General features: G+C 43.7%; 2 protein-coding genes across 2 annotated transcripts in view; both read left to right on the top strand.

Moving 5' to 3' along the window:
• The first annotated feature begins 2,189 nt into the window (after positions 1-2,189).
• Itga1 (integrin subunit alpha 1) overlaps positions 2,190-22,609 on the top strand; it is a 142,828-nt gene continuing 122,408 nt past the window's right edge. Inside the window, exon 1 of the mRNA XM_050152810.1 lies at positions 2,190-2,332. Within this exon, the coding sequence (XP_050008767.1) occupies positions 2,272-2,332 (61 nt within the window). The 5' untranslated portion in view covers positions 2,190-2,271. The remainder of the gene's footprint in view (positions 2,333-22,609) is intronic.
• Pelo (pelota mRNA surveillance and ribosome rescue factor) lies at positions 11,825-17,638 on the top strand. Its single transcript, XM_050152814.1, has 2 exons — positions 11,825-14,431; positions 14,700-17,638. Exons 1-2 carry the CDS (start codon positions 13,706-13,708, stop codon positions 15,129-15,131), a joined length of 1,158 nt encoding a protein of 385 aa, XP_050008771.1. The 5' UTR covers positions 11,825-13,705; the 3' UTR covers positions 15,132-17,638.

The following is a 22,609-nucleotide window of genomic DNA, read 5'->3' as shown; positions in this document are numbered from 1 at the left end:
CCCATAGCAATGCTACTGTTAGTGATCTTATCACCACTGAGGTTTTAACTCCAGGAGGATACACACACACACTTAAATTGGAAGCACAAGTCAGCACCCAGCAAAGAAAGGAAAGGAAAGGGTCTCACTACTGACCACTTTGATCATATTATTAGAATACCTTAACAGTATGTTATATGATATTTACAATTTTTGTTGTCTAATGAAATGCATTGTTTTACACGTGTCTGTATCTACATGCATAAGTACACACACAAACACAAATATGTATATATACATATGTAGACTGATTATATTTTGAAAACTAAGTATTTGGGGGAAATACTATTTGGAAAGTATTTATTATGAGTTTGAAGTGCCTGAGCATTAATCAATACTTACTGGTTATTTTGGGAAGTCCATTGGCTCTTACAGACAGGCAGAGGCTACACAGTGGATTAACCAGGGGGCATGGGATGTACATCAGAAGATTTTTGAATGCAGGTAAGGGAGCCTGAGTAATGTCTAGTGGGGATGAACTCTGATCCCACAGAATACTATTTTTCTAGATATTTGGGGAATTTTGAAACTGGAACTGAGAGAAGACATGAAAACCAAACCCAGTAAGCATGTGTTATTTCGTGTTTGTTACACAATCACCCGAAGCACATATGAGAAAGGGAATCCCTTGCCGGTGGACTAATGGGTCACAGGAATGAGGTTCCATTTCTTCAACTTCTGCTGACTGATTTTGAGGGAGGGCCTCACTCTGGGGTGCAGAGTGCCTTTGAAGCTGTAGTCCTCCTGCCTCAGGCTTTGAGAGGTGGGAAAAGAGACATGTACCACCTTGCCCTATTCTTGATCATTAAACTTCCTTATCATTTGTCCTTTCCCCTTGGAGCTGCCATGTTTCTTCATTTGACATTTACTCAGTGATGCTTGCGGGCATCCAGGCTCTTCCAGCCCTGTGCAAGCCGCCTTGTCATGTAGACAGACGGCCCTCCTTCTGGTGGCATCGGCTTAGTCCGATTCTTGCTAGACAGGGATGTTCCAGTATTTGCTGATTTGGACTGATTTCTGCAAAGGGCTCTAACCACAAACCCAGCCATCTTTCCCTTCTTTGAAATTCTCTAAGGTGCTGAGGCACTTGAAAATGGCATGTATTTCTTGAAACTAACACTAATCTTGAGTGATGAGGCTAGAGAAGCGGACTAACTCCGGGCCACCTCTCCTAGAAAGAAATAGCATAAAATGACTTAATATGGATTCATACAAGAAGAAAAAAAACTAAAATAAGTATCTTGAGTTCTCTATTAGAGTCAGTCTCCAGTGTTCAAACATCCTAATTTAGCTTAGACAAAATAGCCCACATTCCATTTCTAAGGAGACAGCCTGCCTCCCCACCGCCGTTTCCTTCATACTTCCTTGCCCACCACAGTCTAGTCTCTCATTTTATCTTTTGCCATAGTCTTACTCTCTCCCCCCCACCCCCAAACACACACACAAAAAATCATAATGAATAACTTCCTTTAATCAGGAATCTTCTTAAACGATCAAGAAAAACCCTTAGCAGCGCTTGTCTGAGATGAGGACGCCCCAGTGATGAGAAGGATCCATGGCCAAGTCCAGGCGTCCAGTGGCAAGAAAGGGATTTATCCGACACGCTGACTTCCTTGCGGGTCTGATCCCTTCTGCGCGGCTGGAAAAAGGCAAGCAGCCTCCCTTGAAGGAGTCAAAGCCCGGGCACTTTTAAAGTGTTCCTCCTACCCAGACCCGAGCGAAGTCCAGGGGGTATGAAGGCGGGGCCACTAGGCTGGCGACACCCTCCTGAAAGTCCAGTCCCGCCCTCCCCACCACCTTAAGGATTTGGTACTTGAAGCAAGATCGCCCTCTTAGTGTAAGGCAGATGTCCCTTTAAGGTTTGCTTTGCTGCTGCCCGTGGACTTTAGCCTAAACACCATCCCGCGAAGTTGGCTTTATTTGTCCATGTCTCGGATAGAGCCTGGGAGGCTGCCAGTGAGATTTCAGAGAACCAGCGCGCTAAGGGGCGGGAGATGTGGCAATCGGTTTGGGATGTGAAAAGCGTGGAGCAGGCTTAGAGGCATTCGACCAAAACACAGGAAATCGCTCCTCGGCGACTCTTGGGCGCTGCAGCCGCTGGGGCCACCACTGGACACCCGCAGAGACCGCCCAAGTGACCCAGAGTGCAAGGCACCAGCGACCGGTCCTGCCAGCTCCTGCCAGCTCCTGCCCAGGAACCAGCACGTCAAGGGAACTGCGGTGACTCCAGCCATGGTCTCCAGGCGCCCTGCCAGCCTAGAGGTCACTGTAGCCTGGTGCTGGCTCCTTACCGGTGAGCGACCCTGCTTTCCTGATCATCTCTAGTGGGGCTTGGTTGGGGCTTGCCTAAGGGGTGATGACGCAGGGAACAGAGGATCAGACAGGACAGGCTCTCAGGTGGACCGGCCAGGTCACAGTACTGAAGGAAGCGCCTGTGGCCAGCTGGAGAGTGAGGGAGGCAGTGCGGAGAACTTTCCAAGTACAAGAGGCTTTTCGAATTAAAGTTGTTTTTATGTTGTGAGCTGTGTTTTAAGTATTTGAACTTTTGGAAAGGAGAGTAGCCGGGGACGCCTGACTAGTGTACTCTGTTGCTGCCCTAGGGTTGCTCAGAAGCGGGCTTTATAGCATGTTCTTCCTGTTTAAAACTTAGGACCCTTTTTTGCTACAGAACAAGGAAAGACAGGCAAAACTACTTCTTGTCTCAATGTGACGTTTCTACATTAGCTCCTAAGAGGCAGAAAACTTTGAAATCGGAACATTTAGTATTCAATTATTACAATGCAGTCTTTCAAATACAAAATGTGTTTTCAGGAAGACTTAGTATGGTCGAAATGCAGTGTTAGATCCAATTGCGAGAAACTGAGAGACGTTTGGATTGTCCAAATGGCAGCAGTAGCTGGGGTCACAACCTTTGTAGTAGTTTCCAGTTGGGGAGGTGAAACTGAGCCCGTGGTGGGGGGAGGAGGTGCTAGAAGCAACAGATTATCACCTTGTTAGCCCTTTAATTGCTGGTTGTCTTTAACAAGGCATGATATTCAGTTGTTTGATGTTTTCATTGTTGGCATGCTTCACTAGTTAATTTCACATTTGACTGTTAACCACCAGGTCAGCCAACCCAGCACTGGGTGACTAACCACTGAGAACCCTTAGGTTCACATCAAGCAAGCCCATCTTTTCTCCCAGTGAAGCAGTAGAGGGAAATTAATAAAGAGCTATGGGCTTTTCCATCCACACGTTTCCCACTCCTCAGGAAAAGTCCAATAACCCAAGCAGTGGTAACTTGTGAAGAGCTATCTCTACAGACCAGGGAATGGCTCTACCTACTAGCTATGGCTGTGACCCTTGTTGCAAGCTTGACCTGGGGTTCTTTTCCAATCCCTGCTTTCAGAGATTGGATCTTGTTGTTTTGCAAAATTTGAGTTGTTTACCAATTACTCAAGCTGTATCTTTCTTTCTTTTCTTTACCAAACATTCGGTCCCTGCAGAAGTGAGGTCTGTGTATTCTCTAAAGAATGACAGTTTTCCAAGAGGGGCGGGGATGATAGAGTTACAAGTTCATGGCTGTTTGAGAATTAAAGGAGAAAAGGCGGAAGATATGTCTAAAGGATGTTCAGGTTTTATCGTGTGTATGATATTCAGAGCGTTGTTGACCCAGGGAGGACAGTTTCCTTATGTGTAGGGTATTTATGTCCATTTCACAAGATGGCATTAAGGATCTCAGGTCTGACTTTTCTCTTATCAATTGCTCATACTTGGAAACCTCTCAGCAATTTACAGAACTGCATTTAACTTGGTGTCTTACGGACGTACCCACTTGCATATGATATTAGAGAGCCTATGTTGTTTCCCAACTTCTAATCCTCTGTATCTATTTTAAGTAGACCCTGTGAGGTAGTTCATGGTGGACTCAGATAAAATACAAAATTCTCAACCAATTGACCCAATCAGAATCCTATATTCCTTTCCTATTACTGCTGCAACAAGTTGCCATTGATTTATTGGCTTAAACCAAAATATGAAATATTTATTGTTTTACAGTACTGTAGGTTTTAAGTCACACTGCGATAAAATCAAGGTCCCTCCTAAGGCATTTCCTGTGAAGGGCCTAGAGTGGTTTTCTAGTTTTCCTCTCTGACTCCTTCAAGGTCACGTCTTCTCCAAGTCTACCTGCCCAGGGGCCCTGTATCGATCTGGTACCTCTCTTCAGATCCCTGTTCAATTACATCTGTCAAATCCATTTTTTAAAAAAAAAAATCTAAGGTAACATACTCAGCATTCATGGAGCAGGGCAAGGACATCTTTGGCGGACCACTATTATTCTGCCTTTCCCAACCCTTGCACAAAGCATCCATTACATCCAGCCACATTTCCTTACACTGCTCACAATCCTCTTGCTCTTCTTGCCACTGTCGATATGATCTTGTTGTTTTATGCATCTACAAAAGAACCCGCCCTTCCTTCCCACTACCCCCTGTCTTCTAAACAAACTCTCTCCGGCTTGGCTTTCAAAGCTATGCATAGATCATAACAAACCACCACCATTCTGAATAACTTCCCAAGGATTTACAACTACTTGGGTTAGTTTCTTCCAACATACATTAAACGATTTGCCAAAAACAATGTTCTCATTTATACCTAAATAAAGTCATTTTCACTGTTTTAGATATGTCTGAGTCCCGGTGTAATATATGATGAACACGGAGGGTTTAACTGAAGGGAGTTCCAAAAACAGACCACGTGAAGGAGGCCTTAGGGAACCAACAAAGGCAGGACACCTGGGATAAGCAAGGGTAGATAGAAATCACTTGAAACAGTAGACCTGAAAAGAAGCCTTGAGGAACCTGAATACTGGAAGGAGGCTGCTGTATCAAAGCGCTGGATCCAGGGAGATAGCAACTGAATCAAAGTTGAAACCCAGACAAGAAGAAATAGAGGAAATAAAATATACCTTCTCTCCTTCTCCATGTAATATCTTGCCCATTGCTATCGCTGGAAATACCCAAATGGTTAGATTATGCACTCCGATAGATGATTACAATAACTAGCACAGATTAACACTGGAACTTACTACACAAAAGGCCCTGGGCCAAGAGCTTTGTAATGTTTTATCCTAATCTAAGAAAGTAAAAGTTTGCATACACATCTTCCATATTTTGAAGATGAAAAACAAAAAAAAAAATACTAAGGTTAAATGCACTCGGCCAAAGTCTCACAGCTAATACGTGACAAATGACTTCAATTTGCACCTCTGACCTCAAGTTTCCTGCTGCGAACAGAGCCTAAATGCAAGCTCATTTTCCTCTTGCTCTCAACTCCATGAGTCAAATGCAAATTCAGACAGCTAGAATACTTGAGTAAGGCCATATCTAGGTCATGAAACAAGTGTTATTTCCATGATCATCGGTGTATAGTGAAATTAAACGATAGTACACTCTCCCTTAAGAGGAATCTAAACAAGATTACTTCCACCTCAGTTCATTCAGACCAGGATCTAGAAACGCCCCTGGTGGAGGCCATTCCTCCCTAGAAGCATGGGTCATCTTCTGAGCCTTTTTTCCCGTGCCAGCATTTCCTATTCACAGTGAAGCCCAGTGAGGAGGTGGCTGAACACGGGGAGGCAGTCACTGATCCAAAGCAAATGAATGAACCCCAGTGGCAGGCATGCATCAGCCAGCCGGAGAGACCAAACTGGGGGGACATTTCTCTTATTCAATGATGTCCAAAAGGCAACAATGAATTCACTAGGACTTGTTTATTTGTTTAGTTACAAGGCAACGAGAGGAAAAAAATATATATACCAAACAAGTTTGTTTTGTTCTAGTTGGTCTTGATGCGAATATTGATAGTTCATATTAAGACAAGTAAAACCTACCTCTCGACTGTCTCTGAGGGTTATGTTTTCAACCCTCACTGTTGATTAGAGGATTAGATCACGGAGGTTCTAACTTAATGATTTGATCAAGAGATGGATGTGAAATCTGAACAAATTATTGAGACGTGGTGGAATCTGCTCTGTGGTTACAGGAAGGAGGTTCTTAGAGAGGAGTCCTTGGGGACTGTATTTTGTCCCCAAGGCCACAGCTTTCTGCCCACCATGATGTGACCTGCTGTTCCTCTGTTAATAGAATAAGTTAGTTGTACGTTACGTTTTCCGAGACTTAGAATCCAAACCCTATTCTTCATAACTGCTCTTCCGATACAGGAAGCACAAAATCGCGTATGTGAGTTCATGCTGAGCAACTGGGATCAAAGATGTTTTGGAACCGTTGCCCACAGTGCTAAAGTCAGAATAGACGGCCTGTTCAGGGTCGTCTGTGACTGCAGAACTGTATTCATTCTCAAAACAAGGACAGCAAAGTCCCAAGAGAGGCAAATGAGATGAATATATTCCTTTCCTCAAGGTTGCTGAACCCCTTTCAGACATCTGTGAGCCAACCCTTCTGAAGTTGCCTCTGGGCCTTTACGTGAGCAGTTGCTCCCTCTGCTATAGATCCTTAACTCCCATGCAAACGTGATTCCCAAGTGACTCACTGATGATCTGCACTTCCGCAGACACCAGCGTGCTCCAGCACCTTTGTTTCTATAAAACCCCACACCATACGACATGATAATGAAATAGGTAGCTGTCTTCCAGCATGTACGCTCTGTAAGTACTGTGTATGTTTTACCCTTAGTATCTAAGACTAATTGACACTTTTTTCTTGGTAAATTAAAATAATGGACTACAGATAAACTTTTAAACTACTTAAAAGATGAGCCAGCCCCTTTAAGTATATTCTTGGCCATATTTGACCATAATGAATAATACCACTGTTAGGTCTCAAATTTGGGATAAATGCCTAACCATTTACCATATCAAAATGGCTTCCAGGTCCTCCCAACATCCCTCAATTCCTTACTTGTTACAGTGTATGGCTGGCATACCATGCCCTCTACCCTAAACTTCTGCAGGCCAATCCGCCTTCTCCTAGTTACCCTCCCCTATATAATGCAGCCATTTTGGTTATCTAGCCCTTCTGTCCACTCTTTACCCTCATGGCCTCTTGGTTTGCTGGCTCTCCCCTCCTCTTCTAACATGGCCTCACTTTCTCCCCCACTATCCTTAGGAATAGTCATGCCCTCCCTTCTTTATGTCATTTCTCACCCGCCCACCAATGAAGACTACATCATGTGATGTCACACTAGACAATGTGAGCACTGAAACAATCAGTTTGCAGTTTGCTAGGTTGTCACCAACATCCTATTAGAGAAATGTTGAAATGACAAAGACAATGGCACATCAGAAGATTACACCCAACACACAGTTATTGCCGGGCCCATCTCTGTCGCATTTCTCGGTCCATGAGCAGACAGCATCTTGTTTGAACATGGTAGCTCGTGCCTCTGTTCCATTACTTAGAAGGCAGAAGCAAGTCGATTTCTAGAAACTCAAGGCCAGGCTAGTTTATATGCTGTGTTCCAAGACAGCCAGGGCTACATAGTGAGACCCTCTCTTAAAACAAAACAACCCCCTTCCCAAACAAAATCAGCAAAGGAAAATCAAACATGAGAACTGGACCTTAAGGTTTCAAAGACAACACTGGGGTGCTCCCTCTTCTCAGTTTTTGTCTCTGACAATCTTGTATATGATGAAGGCATGATTGCCCCTCTGGCATCTGCAGCCTCACCATTTCTTCCAAACAGAGCTGCCTGGGGACAGCTACCTTTGGGAGGAAGGGGAGATAGCGCTGGGGATCAATGGCTCCAGTGGTGGCTGACTATGGACTTCCTGGCATGCTCCTGAGTGATGGCGCTGGGAGTGTATGAAGGACCCATTTGTAATCTGATCTTTTCTGTGACTTAAAAAGTCAGCTATGTGTTACTTGGTTTTTCTCTTCCAGTAAAGGTTTTTTTTGTTTTTTGAGACAGGGTGTCTCTGTTGCTTTGGAACCTGTCCTGGAACTGTCAGTAAAGTTTTAAGAGAAACAGAAATGTGTACATGCTTATGCCCAGAACCTGCTTTCTCCAACAACCTGACTTCTATAAACATTAAGATCTCCATGGATAAATGGAAAATGATCATTTAAATATCAGGAATAAATCCACACATTCCTGGGTGACTTATGGGAGATCTGCTGAAATAAAAGACAAATCTTAATTTTTAATAGAGCGTCTAAATTGCATTAGGTCAGACGACTCAGATGGTTTTCATATTTTATTATAAGTTAGGTTTTGTGTGCATAAGATCCCATGTAGAGCAGATGAGTCTGAGACTTACTCTGTAGCTGAGGATGACCGAACTCCCGACACCTCTACAAGTGCTCACACCGCCTTAATACGAGCTAAATGTATTCCGAAAATTATTTCACTAACTATAGACTTTTAGCTGCGAAAACATTCGTTAAACATTTCATTATGCTATTTTTGGCAGACTATTCCTGTATTACACAGACACATACAAACAGAGAGACACACATTCCCATGCACACACTAGCACACACTAGCACACAGAGGTGGCAGTGGGTAGTGGTGGGATGGGGTGGGTGGTGGGTGGGCACCAGACATTTGACTTTGCCATGTCAGCATTTGTAGTTAAAAGAAACCTTAAATAGTGAGTATAAGACATTTCTTTTAAAAGGACTTTCCACTTTTCCCTGTCCCCTTTCCCCTATTAGCTGAGCAGCCCTCCCTGTCACACACTTTGCTTGTAGAGGTCACCAAGGAGCCTTTGTACAGCCTAAAGTTGGCATATTTTCTTTTTTTTTTAAATAACGTTTGTCCCCAGATATTCATAACCAGAGCTCTCACTGCTTATGTGTGCTGTAAAGGTCTCATTTTAAACCATGTATAAAAAATTTAACTGTCACTTATTACTTTAAAATATTGTAACACTTTGTTCAGGAAGATGTGTTTAAAATCACTGTTTTCCCATGTCAGTGCTGATATCTGAAAAACTGATGTTTTTATAGATGTTTGCCCTAAGTGTAGTCTTATGTATGTTGTTAGCAACAGCATCAAATGCAAATCAATTTCTTACATTTAAGATTTCAATGATGGTCAAGTTAAAAAACTCTAAATTAGGGAACAGTCACTCACTTTTTTGTGTGTGCCAGGAAAGTTTATCAACACAAGTTCACCACTTGTGCTGGGGAATAAAGAAGGTGGGCTGTGCCCTTCAGTGGTCTGGAAAACACAATAGACACAGGGAGGTAATGCTGGAATATACGCCTGGGGGGGGGGCGAGGCTTTAGCAAAGTAAGTTTCACCAGAAAGGGAAACAAAACCACAAACAACACCTCCTCCCACAAATCTATATAAATAAAATGGAATGAGTCTTTTTTTTTTTTTTCAAGACAGGGTTTCTCTGTAGCTTTGGAGCCTGTCCTGGAACTAGCTCTTGTAGACCAGGCTGGTCTCGAACTCACGGAGATCCGCCTGCCTCTGCACAAGGTCTTTAAGCACAATATTCACCCTTCAAGAGCCTAGAATCCTTGTTGCCGTCATACAATCCACTCCTTGCGTATTATTTTAACAGGAACTGTCCCCGCTCAGCAAACTAGGAGGCACACGACACACTGCATTCGCTAGCACAGCTAGGAAATGTGCTGCGGTACGTAACTGCACACAACCCGGACAGGGAACTCTCCCACGACAGTTAACTCCCGAAGCCATCCTGTTCAGATTCATCCTTACACTTACTTCGGTGGGAATCCGATTTCTAGCTTCGAGCTAAGCATTCTTAGGGATTTACCAGAGTGCCTTGTTTACAGAATGCTACAAATCGACCAGCGAGCATTTTCCTGTTAGAGCATCAAGACTGTCAATATGAGAAGAGGAACAATCTGTTTTTAATATAAAGTGAAAAAAAAACCAGAAATGCCTAGAGACTAACATTGGCAAACTCCAGCTTAAAAATGCCTCCCAAGTCTACCAATCTTTGTGCTTTTAGACCTGTTTGTCATCTATGTATTTTGTGTGTACATGTATGGGGGGAGCTCAAGTGTGCCACAGAGTGGGCGTGGAGGTTAGAGGACAGCTACCCATAGTCACTTCTCTCCTGCCTGGGCACCCAACTCAGGTTTGGCAGTGGGTACCTTTAGAGCCCTCTCACTGTCTTGTGGGCCCAGTTCACACCTTTTCTTGGTGCACAACCCCTCAACCCCAAATCACTAAATTGGGTTTCAGAAAGAGTCGGATTTAAGCGAGTGTACGAGATCGAAAACAAATATCATCAGTGTTAGTTTCCTTAGGTTGACCCAGCATAACCTTTACAACTGTAGCTGAAGCGAGTGACTTCAGTTCCCTCAGTCTTCAAGTAGAAGAAATTGAGTTTCCAGTAGACTGAGGGGGCCAAATGTCACAGTGGAAACAAGTGAAGGGCAGAGAGCTTTAGCTCTCTGGACATCCAGCCCAATCCGCCCAGAAACAACAGACTCAAGTTGTTTGATGGCGCCATCGTGACTGTTTTCTTCTGGAAAGATTAATATGAACATGATGGGAAAATGAGATGTAATTAAAAATATTCATGCGAAGTTTTCTGTTTTCAAAAGTCAAAAAGCACAAATGACAGCTTCAAGCAGCGAGACTACATCATGGTCTTTTTTTCCTTGAGGTTTTGATTCTTTGGCAAAAAAAAAAAAAAAAGGAAATAAAACCACCCATAACCATAGTAGTTTCTGACAGTCATGTTTATGTGAAATGAAATCATTTGATAACAATATCGGAGTGTTAAAGTGCATTTGGAACGTTATGATGGCTGTCACACTTTACCCCTGACAAGCTTACCATTGCCCATGACAGTGCAGACAAAGGACTTTGCCAGGACCATGGAAAGAAAACATCTTCGGTTCAGAGTTCAAAATGGCCAGATCATGCGCTCAAATTGAAATGGATGTGGTTTTAGGATGAGCTCTTTCAGTTGTTCCTTCCAGATAGGTACATGAAACCACGTGAGATAGGAAGTACTGACCACAGGATGAACAGGTACGGTATAAAGATTTCTAGGACACACTGGAAATGAAGGTTTTTCTCCTTGCAAAACAAAATGTGCCTCAAAACGAGAGTGCAACATTTACAGACAGAGCACTTCACCTTGAAAAGGACTTGTGATTGAAATTAGGAGCTGGGACCCCAAATAACTTAAAATAATGGTATCATTATTCATTTTAAAATGTACTAAAGGTAACATAAAATACTGGAGGGGGTATCTGATCACTGAACACTAAGTTCAAGTAAGAAAACAAAAACAAACAGAAAGTTCCTAGCCATTCTAGCTGTTGCAGAATGTGTTTCAGACCAAACTACATCTTTAAGAAATACTGTGATGTGCTCAACCACCAAGGGCACTGACATTTTATGACATTTTAAAAGGTAGTTTAGGGCTGGGGATCTAGCTCAGTAGGCAGAACTCTTCCATAGCCCCAGGTTTGAGCCTCATAAAAGCCTGGGAATATAGTGGCGCAGGCCTCTAATCCCAGCATTCAGGGGTGAAGGCAGGAAGATCAGAAAATCAAGATCATCCTTTACTATATACCCGGTTAGAGGCCATCTTTTTCTACATGAGACTCCACCTTGAAAAAAAAAATAATCAGTTCAAAGATTATTAGAGGAATCAGGAAATAGGAAGTAAAGTTGTTGTCAGGTTTCTGTGTGTCAAATTAGAAATAAATGCATGCATGTTTTTAAAGATTTCTCAAAAATAACAATGACTGACTGAGTAGATATAAAGCTGTGTGCAAAGAATATAATGAGTTTAAGATTTAACAAATGCTGAGGTGGGGCGGGGGGGGGGGGGCAGCAATGTATTTCAGTCCTTCCAGTGATTCCCAGACTGTCCATAGTGAACTGGTAAAGGTGTCAGCTCAAGAAGGTGGTGGGGGATAACAGCATGTAATGTATGTGTGCACAGATGGTTAGATATAGAAAAGACAGATAGGTGGTTGGCGGAACAGGGTGTGAAGGTAATTGGGCCTCAATCTGAAGGCCAGTTATAGTCTCTTGAAGGTATTTGTCAACTTCCTCATAGTTTCATTTACCTTTCTAAAAATTAGGGTAGCATTTTCGCCATATGAAAAGATAAGAAAAGTGTGGGAAAGTGCTCGCCACGTTTTCAAAACTTGATTGTAGGTCAATGAAATCCGTTCATTCATTAGGAGCCTATGAAGCCACTGTCTGGAGCTAGTGGGCCCAGTGGCTTGTGTAGTGAAGGACTGCTGGCTTTGGAGGAGGAAGGCAAGATGACTTAGGGACTCTGTGATAGGAAGATGGGAAGGAGAAAACAGGAATGAGAGATAGACAGAACACAGACAGGGAGACAGAGACAGGATACAAAACAAGTAAAGGTGCTAACTTAAACTGGAATCGTGGAAGTGCAACCCCCACCCCACCTCCCTGGTAACCTCTAAAAAAGAGAGCTGGCATCATCTAACATAATTCATTCCTCCTTTAACCTTGTCTCCTCAATTAAGGCTGGAGAGCTCTGCTTTAAGATCCTTACACAAAACGCAGTGAGAGTATGTGTTCACAACTTCTCTGCTTCCCAATGTCTTCAGTCTCAAGAAAGAGGCATTTCCATCACCAAGAGGGGGGAAAAGGGGAATACAAAAAGTTTCTTTTTCTTTACAACCAATTCTGTGGCTTCTTCTTTAGGGGTGGTCATAATTAGTAGATCGGTTTATCTCAACTTCCCATAGCCTCAGCTTTTGGCCAGTCGTTGGCAGGGAAGTTCATTGCTAATCTATTGCAGCCCAGCTCCCACACTGAGCGCCTCAGAGACTACTGCCTGCCAAATCTGGGATTCCCAGGACATCAGGTCAAGCCACAGAGAGGTCCACCAGGGGTACATTCCACACATAGTTTCTGCTTTCTCTGGGCTCTGTCCTTTAACATCTGGGTTAACTGAATCGTGCAAACAGGGTCACTAGGCGCCGAAAACAGCTGGGCATGTGGCTGAGGCCAGACCAAACACGACTAGTTCTTAAAAACTGCTTCTGGATATCCCAGTGCCAAGTAGCATGCGTCACGTCTGAGCGCCGGTATGGAATGAGCAAGATCGGGTAGAGGTTGGACTTTGGGAACTAAGTGCACTTTTGAGGAGGCTTTTCACTTTTACGTAAGTTTTGAAGTTGGCTCCCTATCAAGGAAGGAGGTGCAAAATGACAAACTCAGTTTAAATACGTATGCTACCACTCACATGCTCCGCAATTTCTCGGAGACAGGGATGCGTGGGAAAACTCAGCAAATCCGAGCTCAGCTTTACTGTAAGAGTGGCGGCCAGAGCGGCTTAGCGCCTCCCTTGACTTTCGGAGGGTGCGCCTTTCCGTCTACTGCGCCTGCGTGCGCGCGCAAACCCCAGGCCCCGCCTCTCTGGTCGGGACGACAGACGTGCGCCGGGAGGCGGGCTGCGCATGCGCGATCGCCGCGTCAGCCACTTGCGCGGGGCCGGTGACTGAAAGTACCGGGTCGTGTGTGTTCATCGTGGGGGGAAATCTGCCGCGCAGCGTGGATCGGCGCGCGGAGACAGGGAAAAGCGTGGCAGAAAGCTCTGCCCCGGGCTGCAGGAGTCAGAGGTAGTGTTTTTTTTTCCTGTCCCCTTCCCAGCCTAGACCATATCCCCGCCCCGCACCCTGAGTCTCTCCTGGGGACCCCCTCTGCGCCTCCCGTTCTGAAGTGAGCCCCAGGCAAGGTCATGAAGCTGGTGAGGAAGGACATCGAGAAGGACAGTGCGGGGCAGGTCACCCTGGTCCCCGAGGAGCCCGAGGACATGTGGCACACCTACAATCTAGTGCAGGTGGGCGACAGCCTGCGCGCCTCCACCATCCGCAAGGTCCAGACCGAGTCCTCCACGGGCAGCGTGGGGAGTAACCGTGTCCGCACCACCCTCACCCTTTGCGTGGAGGCCATCGACTTTGACTCCCAAGCCTGCCAGCTCCGAGTCAAGGGGACCAATATCCAAGAGAATGAGTACGTGAAGATGGGGGCTTACCACACCATCGAACTGGAGCCCAACCGCCAGTTCACCCTGGCCAAGAAACAGTGGGACAGTGTGGTTCTGGAGCGCATCGAGCAGGCTTGTGACCCAGCCTGGAGTGCTGATGTGGCAGCTGTTGTCATGCAGGAGGGCCTCGCCCACGTCTGCCTAGTCACGCCCAGTATGACCCTCACCCGTGCCAAGGTGGAGGTGAACATCCCCAGGAAGCGGAAAGGCAACTGTTCCCAGCATGACCGGGCCCTGGAGAGGTTCTATGAACAGGTGGTCCAGGCCATCCAGCGCCACATCAACTTTGACGTTGTAAAGTGTGTTCTGGTGGCCAGCCCGGGATTTGTACGAGAGCAGTTCTGCGACTACATGTTTCAGCAGGCGGTGAAAACGGACAACAAGACGCTCCTGGAAAACCGCTCCAAATTCCTTCAGGTAAAACTCTTACCCAGAGATAGCTAAGAGTGGGCAGAGTGGTTCCTGATGTTTTAGAACTGGGAGGGGCAAAAGGCTTAAAACTTGGTTCAGCTGGGATGAAAATCGAATTAGCAAAGAGATCGGTGTAGTGGCTAGCACCTTCCTAAGGTAACTTTTGCTAAAGTCCTTAAATAGGTAACGCTTATTCATGCTTTTGTCTTATGCCATGTGGGCTGGTTAATGGATGCTTTCAACGATTCTTTGTCTTTCATCATTGTGATTCTAGGTACACGCCTCCTCTGGACACAAGTACTCCCTGAAGGAGGCCCTTTGTGACCCCACCGTAGCTAGCCGCCTTTCAGACACGAAAGCTGCTGGGGAAGTGAAAGCCTTGGATGACTTCTATAAAATGTTGCAGCACGAGCCTGACCGCGCTTTCTATGGACTCAAGCAGGTGGAGAGGGCCAACGAAGCCTTGGCGATCGACACGTTGCTCATCAGCGATGAGCTCTTCCGGCATCAGGACGTGGCCACGCGCAGCCGGTACGTCAGGCTGGTGGACAGCGTGAAAGACAATGCAGGCACGGTTCGGATATTCTCCAGTCTCCATGTGTCTGGGGAACAGCTTGGCCAGTTGACGGGAGTAGCTGCCATTCTCCGCTTCCCTGTGCCGGAACTCTCTGACCAGGAGGACGATTCCAGTTCTGAAGAGGATTAAGACTGACATTTAATAGTTGCTTCTGCTCCGTTACTTCTCGGCATCGCTTGACAGGTGCAAGAGCCGCGCTTGTTGATCTGATCGGGCTGGGATTTCCTGTGTGTTGGTCACACTAGGGCATGTATTCAAATGAAATAAACCAAAAGAAAAGAACGTCCAAGCATTGTGTTTTCTGATTAGAGGTTTTTTTTTTTTTTCCTAAATATCTGAAAACAGCAATTTGTGTACCTAAGTGAAAAAGTCTATTGTTTGGGTTTGATTCTACATGGCATATTTTCATTTCATTTAATGATTCTTTCCTCACTTCTTTCTAGTTTATTTTTCAAAATTTGACTACATTTACTACTTAAGTGGTAGCCAAACCATAAATAAAGCCAAGTCTGAGATACTATTTTCTTTTAGAGGTTTGTTGAACTAGTCGTTTCTAAAACTCTTGTTTCTCCGTGGTTGTTCTAATCATATTTTCTGCAGACAAACAGTTGTTTTCAGGCAGTGGAGGTCTGCTCTACCAAGGGTTCCCAACATAGTCTCAGGACCAGGACCTTAAAGCTGAGATGAGAGCCTGTGGTTCACTTCCTGCACCTCTGGGCACCTCTCCAACCTGGACTTCAGCTCTTTACACTGAAACCCTGCCACATTCTTTGGTTTGCCGAGAGCGTTATTTACTGTGACTTGGCCAGCGTTGCACTTTACAAGGTCCCTGTGGCGTTCGTCTGTGCTCTCTCATTGAGACTGGTCCATGTCATACGTGAAGAAAAGCATGTTCAGGGAGTTGAGTACCTTGGATATCTACGTGGACGTTGTCTAGCCCTTCTAACTGTAGATACAGAATTTATACAAATTACCACTAAGACTGTTTTTACTATATATGTGTGTGCCTTGGATTGGGAGCTTCAGAGATAGGGCATTGCAACTTCATCTTTGACAAAGCTCAGTTTAGCATGTGATTAGGACTTCTGTCTGCAGTCTGGATCAGCGATGCCTATGTCATATAAAGTTATTGTTAATCTGTGGGCTTTGTGGTATAACATGTTTGGGGTTATAATAAGTTCAATAAATTTGTTAACTTGTTTAGATTTTTCCTATGATGCTAAGAACTGGTACGATCATGATCTATCTTTACCTTCTAAAAATAACTCAGGTTGTCATTTCATCTTAATAATTAGCTTTAATATTAAGACTTGTAAAATAACTTAATAGGAATACAGAGAGGAAGTCATTACAGTCTTAAATTTAGGGCCTGGTTGGTAATGAATCCTGATCTCAGAACATAAATTACTTCTGTAATATATATCTCTAGTATTAAAATGAAGTCTAATAAACCCGTGAGTACATTTTTGGAGCAAAAGTTCACATTGCACAGCCGTAGCTTTGCGTTGGGAACCCTTAGTGCCTAAGCTGAAGCCCAGAGCAATTAAACAGCCTTTCACCCCTGGAAGTGGGTGAGAAGTCCTTCTTTTCTGCCAATTACTGAGATAAGCTGGGCGTGGTAGCCTGTGCTTTTAATCTTGGCAAGTTGGCAGAGGCAGGTGGGTCTCTGAGTTCAAGGACAGATGGGGCTGTGTCTTAAAGAAAAGTCACCAGGGTGGTTGCCGTAGGCTTCAGGGCCGAGAAGCTGATTCGGAACTTGGTATTTGCATGAGAGGTTGATTCCGAACTTACTTGTTGCAGACTTGTTAGAACCTTGAATCCGATGCTTTGCTCGGAGCCAGCCCCAGCTTGTTGCAGCGTCTACAGGTGATTGCTGTGTGAAATAAAATCTGATACAAATGTCAGAGCCTTTCCAAGCAGAATTAGGAAGTCAGACTGGGTTTCCAGATTTAAGTTCAACAGAATAGTCTGATGTGGCTCTAAGACCTCTAAGTAAATGCCAGTTTTTATGTATATAAAGTACATAGGAAATGTAACACTTAGTTTTTTAATTAATTAATTAATTTATTATTATTTTTTTTTTTTGAGACAGGGTTACTTTGTGTAGCCCTGGATGTCCCAGGACTTACTCTCTAGACCAAGCTGGACTTGAACTCAAGAGATCCTCCCACCTCCTGAGTGCTAGGATCAAAGGCGTACAACACCACCACCCACAGACTCCTCCTTTTCTTAAATTCACATTTTATGTTTCTGTCCAAAGTATAATTCATACTATACCATGGGAACAATACAAAAATAAAGATAAAAGCAAATTGAATTTAAAACTCTATTAATTATCATTGACTTTTCTAAAATTCAGAGTGGGACTTAAGTTTTGGGAAATTTTGCCTGCTGGTCATTAGGATGAACAGCAGCACCTTAATCTTAGATGTGGTGATGCACACCTTTAATCCCAGCACTCTCGAGGCAGAGACAGGCGGATCTCTGTGAGTTCCAGACTGACCTGGTCTACAAGAGCTAGTTCCAGGACAGGCTCCAAAACCACAGAATAACCCTGTCTTGAAAAACGAGAGAGAGAGAGAGAGAGAGAGAGAGAGAGAGAGAGAGAGAGAGAGAGAGAGAGAGAGAGAGAGAGAGAGAGAGAGAGAGAGAAGAAACTTAAGACTTTGAGACATGAAGCAACTGCAGGGCAGGCAGGTGTGCTCAGCACAGATGTGTCACAGGAAGGAGTCTGGATCCACCAGAAAGGGAGCCAAGCAGACAGATGGAAGTGAACTGTTTTACAAATAGCCACCACTCAGCTCCATCTGGGATGGACAGGAAGAGGCAAGAGGGTAAACAGGAAGACTGCTCAGAAGGGTTTGTAGTAAAGAAAGGAGAGGCATGGAAGCCGTAACCATGCAGCGCAGCTTACAGTCGGGATGCAAGGATGTGACCTGGGCTGCAGGATTTTCAGAGTTACAAAAGTAGACTCTAAAGATAAATTTCAGATTCTCCCAGTACTAGGTTGAAGCAACATTTGAAACAGGAGGTAAGAGAAGCTGACTTGGAAGAAGAAATAGTTTATTTCACATTGACGTGTACGGGACTCCTGGAGTGTTCTTTCTGTTTGAGGTTGGGGCCTCAGTGAGGTCTTCCCACATCAATCTTGTAGAGCTGTTACTTAAAAAAAAAAAAAAAAAGTATTGGGATGTTCTGATTTAATTTACTAAAAGTTGTTTTTATTATTCTATTTTTAGTGCAAGCAAGCATTAACAAGCTATAAGCCAGAGTCCTCAACTGCTCAGCCAAGGGTCATGGCCCCTTTGGGAGTTGAGTGGCCCTTTCACAGGGGTCACCTAGGACTTGCAGAAAACACAGATATTTGCATTACAATTCATAACAGTAGCAAGATTATAGTTATGAAGTAGCAAAGAAAGTAATTTTATGGTTGGGAGTCAGTACAACATGAGGAACCATGTTAAAATAGGAAGACTGAGAACCACTACTGTAAAATCTAATTTAGGCCAAGAAATTAGTTGCTGCCCAAGACGTCATGCTGCCTAGTATAATAGGTATCTTAAATTTTTTTTGCATCTGCCTTAGACCGGTGGAAAAATTTTTGCCAAAGTTTTATTTCTATCATAAGAGTAGAAATTACTTGTTTTGACATTTTATTTGAATTAGCCTGCAATTTTATTGACATATTTGCCGCTAAAACGAGTTCTCCGGCAATGAAAACCACCTAAAGTGAAGAACTCAAATACATGATTAAAAAGAACCACTAATCCAGGGTGGCATATTCCTTCCTATTACTTAGCCTTCAGAAGGCTGAGGCAAGAGGATGATGAGTTCTAGGCTAACCTCAGCAACATACCAAGATCTTATCTCGAAAATTAGCTGCATTTCAGATTAGGTTAAAAAAAATCCTTAGCAGGATAGTTTCCTTAGCATTGGTTCAGCGCTTTAATCCCTGTCTAGTGAACAAGATTCGACACTTTGATTGTATATTCTTTGAAACAGATTTCTAGACTGCTTCTTATATGTTTACTGTACGTGTAGAGATTAGGATGTAAGTCAAACATCTACTAATACCTTTATTGTTAAACAATTTTTGGTGGACATATAATTTAAAGATGAAAGCAAGCTTACTGATGAATGAAGTAGATGCGTTTAATTTGACATAAGGGATCGCATAGTTGTGGATGGTGAGCACCCATCTTCAACACTTTTGGAGTCGATCCATACATTTCTTCTATAATCAGTGCTGAGACTGCCAGGTGTCGTGAATGCATCGTAGGAAATAATAGAGGTACATTTAGGAACATTTCATACGTTCTTGGAACTTCTGGCCAAATCCATTTTACTTAACATGAATATGCCGCCTTGGCACCCCAGTTTGAGTGAACCCTACATAAAACACCTGAGACACTTGTAGGTTTAGGAACTGCTGTTTTGTGCTCCTAGAGAAACAGTGGTTTAGGAGACAAGACTACAATCATAGTCATTCCTAAGCATGTAGATATCAAATTATCATATAATTGGATTGTGTTAGCATGTTTAATTTAAAAGTTTGTTGAGTTATCTGTCTACTTGCTCGTTCATTATCCATTAAGATTGATTGCCCACCTTCCAACTATTTTTAGGATGCTAATTTAACGAATTAATGAAAAAATGCCTGTTTTCTATAATGTCAGAGAATTAGAGGACTTGGGACTATTTTGATTTCGGTGACATACTTGTCTTAGGAACAGTCAATATTGCGGTAGTTGCAGCATCTAGCAGACTGCAAATACAACAGAAATGTGAGCTGGAGGGCCCATGCCTGCTGTGCACAGGTTGATATCATTGCCCCCAATCTACAAATGGAGTAGCTCTGGCTTTAAATCTCAGGTCCTGTGGTAAGGGCTTTAAAATGCCTTAGTTCTCCAACAACCTTTTGAAAAAGATTTTATCATCATTTTCATATGAGAAAAATTAGAGAGCTAATGACCTAAATTACAACCAGTGAATGTAAAATGTACCCTATATTTCTGCTCCATTAAAGTGCATAAGAATGCCAATTCTGATTCCTAGTTGTCTTTTTTGGTATTGGTCACGTCTGTGTCTAGAGCAAAACTACTGAGGTAACTATATGATGTAATGAACTTACATTTATTTAAGTTTATTTCTTTTCCACTATGTAATGTACTGAAAAAATCAGCAGTTCAATCCTATGATTTTTTTTTTTCTGCCTAAAACATAACTGAGCATTAGAAAGTTTGTACAGAAGAAGCAAGCCCCTCCAGTCTGACAGGAAGTTAGCAAGCTTGTTTCAGTTTTGAATCTTAGCATCTCTTTATACCAGAGTGTGCTTACAGGTGGGCCTTTGGGCACCTGTGCCTATGAGGGCAGGGCAAGCTTTGGTGTAGTTTCTTAGGCACCAGCACTTTTATTTCTTATTTGAGAAAAGGTCTCTTCTGACCTGCAACTTGCCAGAGAGGCAAGGCTTCACTGGCCAAGGAATCCCAGGAATGTCTCTGTCTCTACCTCGCGAGGGCTCAAATACAAGATGTCACTACACTGGGCTTTTATGGTTTGAAATCTGGGGATCAAACCCAGGCCCTGCTGCTTGCAAAGCAATCGCCCCCCAGACCCCCCGCCAAGCGAGCTCTCCAGCCCCTAAACTTATCACAAAACATGATGACTTTAACACATATTCATTTACTAAGCATCTTCATAGCTGCATTTGTGATACATGTATATGCAAATTAGATACTGGAAAACAATTGCCACAAAAGGCCAGGCTTACAGAGAAGGAAAAGTGGCTGCTAGAAGTGACCACTACAACAACAGCCCAGTTGAATCCTGAGACCCTATCAAGAGATATGTAAAGGGTTAATGAATCTTTTTCTATGGCCTGCAGACCCGTTTGTGGAATAGCAGCTAGTGTTCCCAGTGAGGAAAAGACTGACTTAACATTAGCTTATTCTGTCAAAGAAGTCAAGAAACTACAATGTTATTCCAAATGATTTGTCTATAAAATGATGATGATGATGATGATGATGATGATGATGATGATGATGATTGCAGTGCCAGGGAGCAAACCCACAGCCTCCTTCCTAGGCAAGCACTCTATTGCTGAGTACCTGGATAGTGTCGTGGATAAAATAACAGTCTCAAATACCCAGGGTTTTTCCAATACCACAAGAGTCTTCATAAGAAAATTCAAATGCATATTAGAAGCTGGATTGTCTTTTAGGAGAATAATTGCAGTAGAATTCTGGTTATGAAATGTGTTCCGAGGCAGGAGGTCCTTCTGAGTTCAAGTCTCAGTTGCAGATGTTTTAGGTCTGGAATTTTTCATCAGGCCCTCGTGTAAACACTGAGCAGAACTTTCTGCTTGACACCACTGTGAAAGATTGCTCTGTGGATGCAAAACATTAACCTTGTGTTTCAGCTCATTTGATCTGGCCACTGTAATTTATAGCTTATTTTCCTTCTGCAAGTATGTGTAAGAGTGTTTTTAAAGAGGGCAAGGAGAGAAGGACTAAGATATACTTCAGTAGACCACGCCCAGCCTTTTAGCATCATAACTGGTGGAATCTGAAAGGACCTCTGAACAGTAGGTATAATCTGAGGCCAATCAGGCTTGTCACATGCTCCAAGTCACACAAACAGGTTTTCAGAATGTCTGCATTTCTGTTTGATTTATCCCATTCCCATTTCAAATGTGTTTCCTTGCCACCAGCACATATTAGGAGTATACTGGATAAGCTAAGGGAACGAGACAGAATCAGGATTTTATTGGGCTTTAAGCCCTCCTATTCGCCAACTATTCTTCATCTTATGGGAGGGTAGTTCTCTTCAGCATCATACGTGACACTCAGAGGCATGTTTTCAATTCCATTTCTGCAACCTGCCTGCCTTTTTCCCAAGCCACTTACCAGATGCCTACTTGGTGTCAGTACACTGTGAGCCTCCACAGGTCCAAGGCAAAGAGAGAGTACAGTCTCTTCCTTCCAGGGCAAAATGAAGACATGTCAGCCAGGAATGTGGGGGCCCAGACAGGTCACTAACCCAGCCTGCCTTCGTGAAGACTTGTTGCCAGACCTGAAACTACAAAGACATGGAAGCCCATGACCATCTCAGATTGCTCTCTAGAGATGAGGCAAAGGTGGGGGGGGGGGGGTTGAGAGCATTCTCCTTTTAAATTCCCTCAGCGTTCCTTTACTAATTTGTTTAAGGTGTGGTCCTTTAGCCTTTAGTTTCTCTGGATATTACATATTTATAGTGTAATTAACAAACTTAGAAGAGGAGACATGGAAAGGGGGGGCTATTACACCAATTCCCACCCTAGAGATAAGGGAAAATTGTTAAAGTCTAATGAAAAGTACTGAGAGGAATTTGGGCAATGCTGGAGCCTTTGGTGACATTCGTGATATTGTTATCCTCTCTGTTACTGCATAGCGAATCACAGGAGGATGCTGAATTAGAACAGGGAGTTTGGCTTGTTTCTCTGCAGCGCAGCAAAGAAGCGATAGTGACTGAAAAGTCTAAGATACTGTTCTTGACAGCTACTCTTGGTAGAAAAGAAAAGGAGAGGAGAGGAGAAGAGGGAGGGAAGGGGAGGGGAGGGGAGGGGAGGG

The sequence above is a fragment of the Alexandromys fortis genome, unplaced genomic scaffold, assembly GCF_014885135.2.
Source record: "Alexandromys fortis isolate MF-2015 unplaced genomic scaffold, M_Fortis_MF-2015_v1.1 scaffold_73, whole genome shotgun sequence".
Taxonomy (NCBI): domain Eukaryota; kingdom Metazoa; phylum Chordata; class Mammalia; order Rodentia; family Cricetidae; genus Alexandromys; species Alexandromys fortis.
This window is presented reverse-complemented; position numbering and strand designations above follow the sequence as displayed.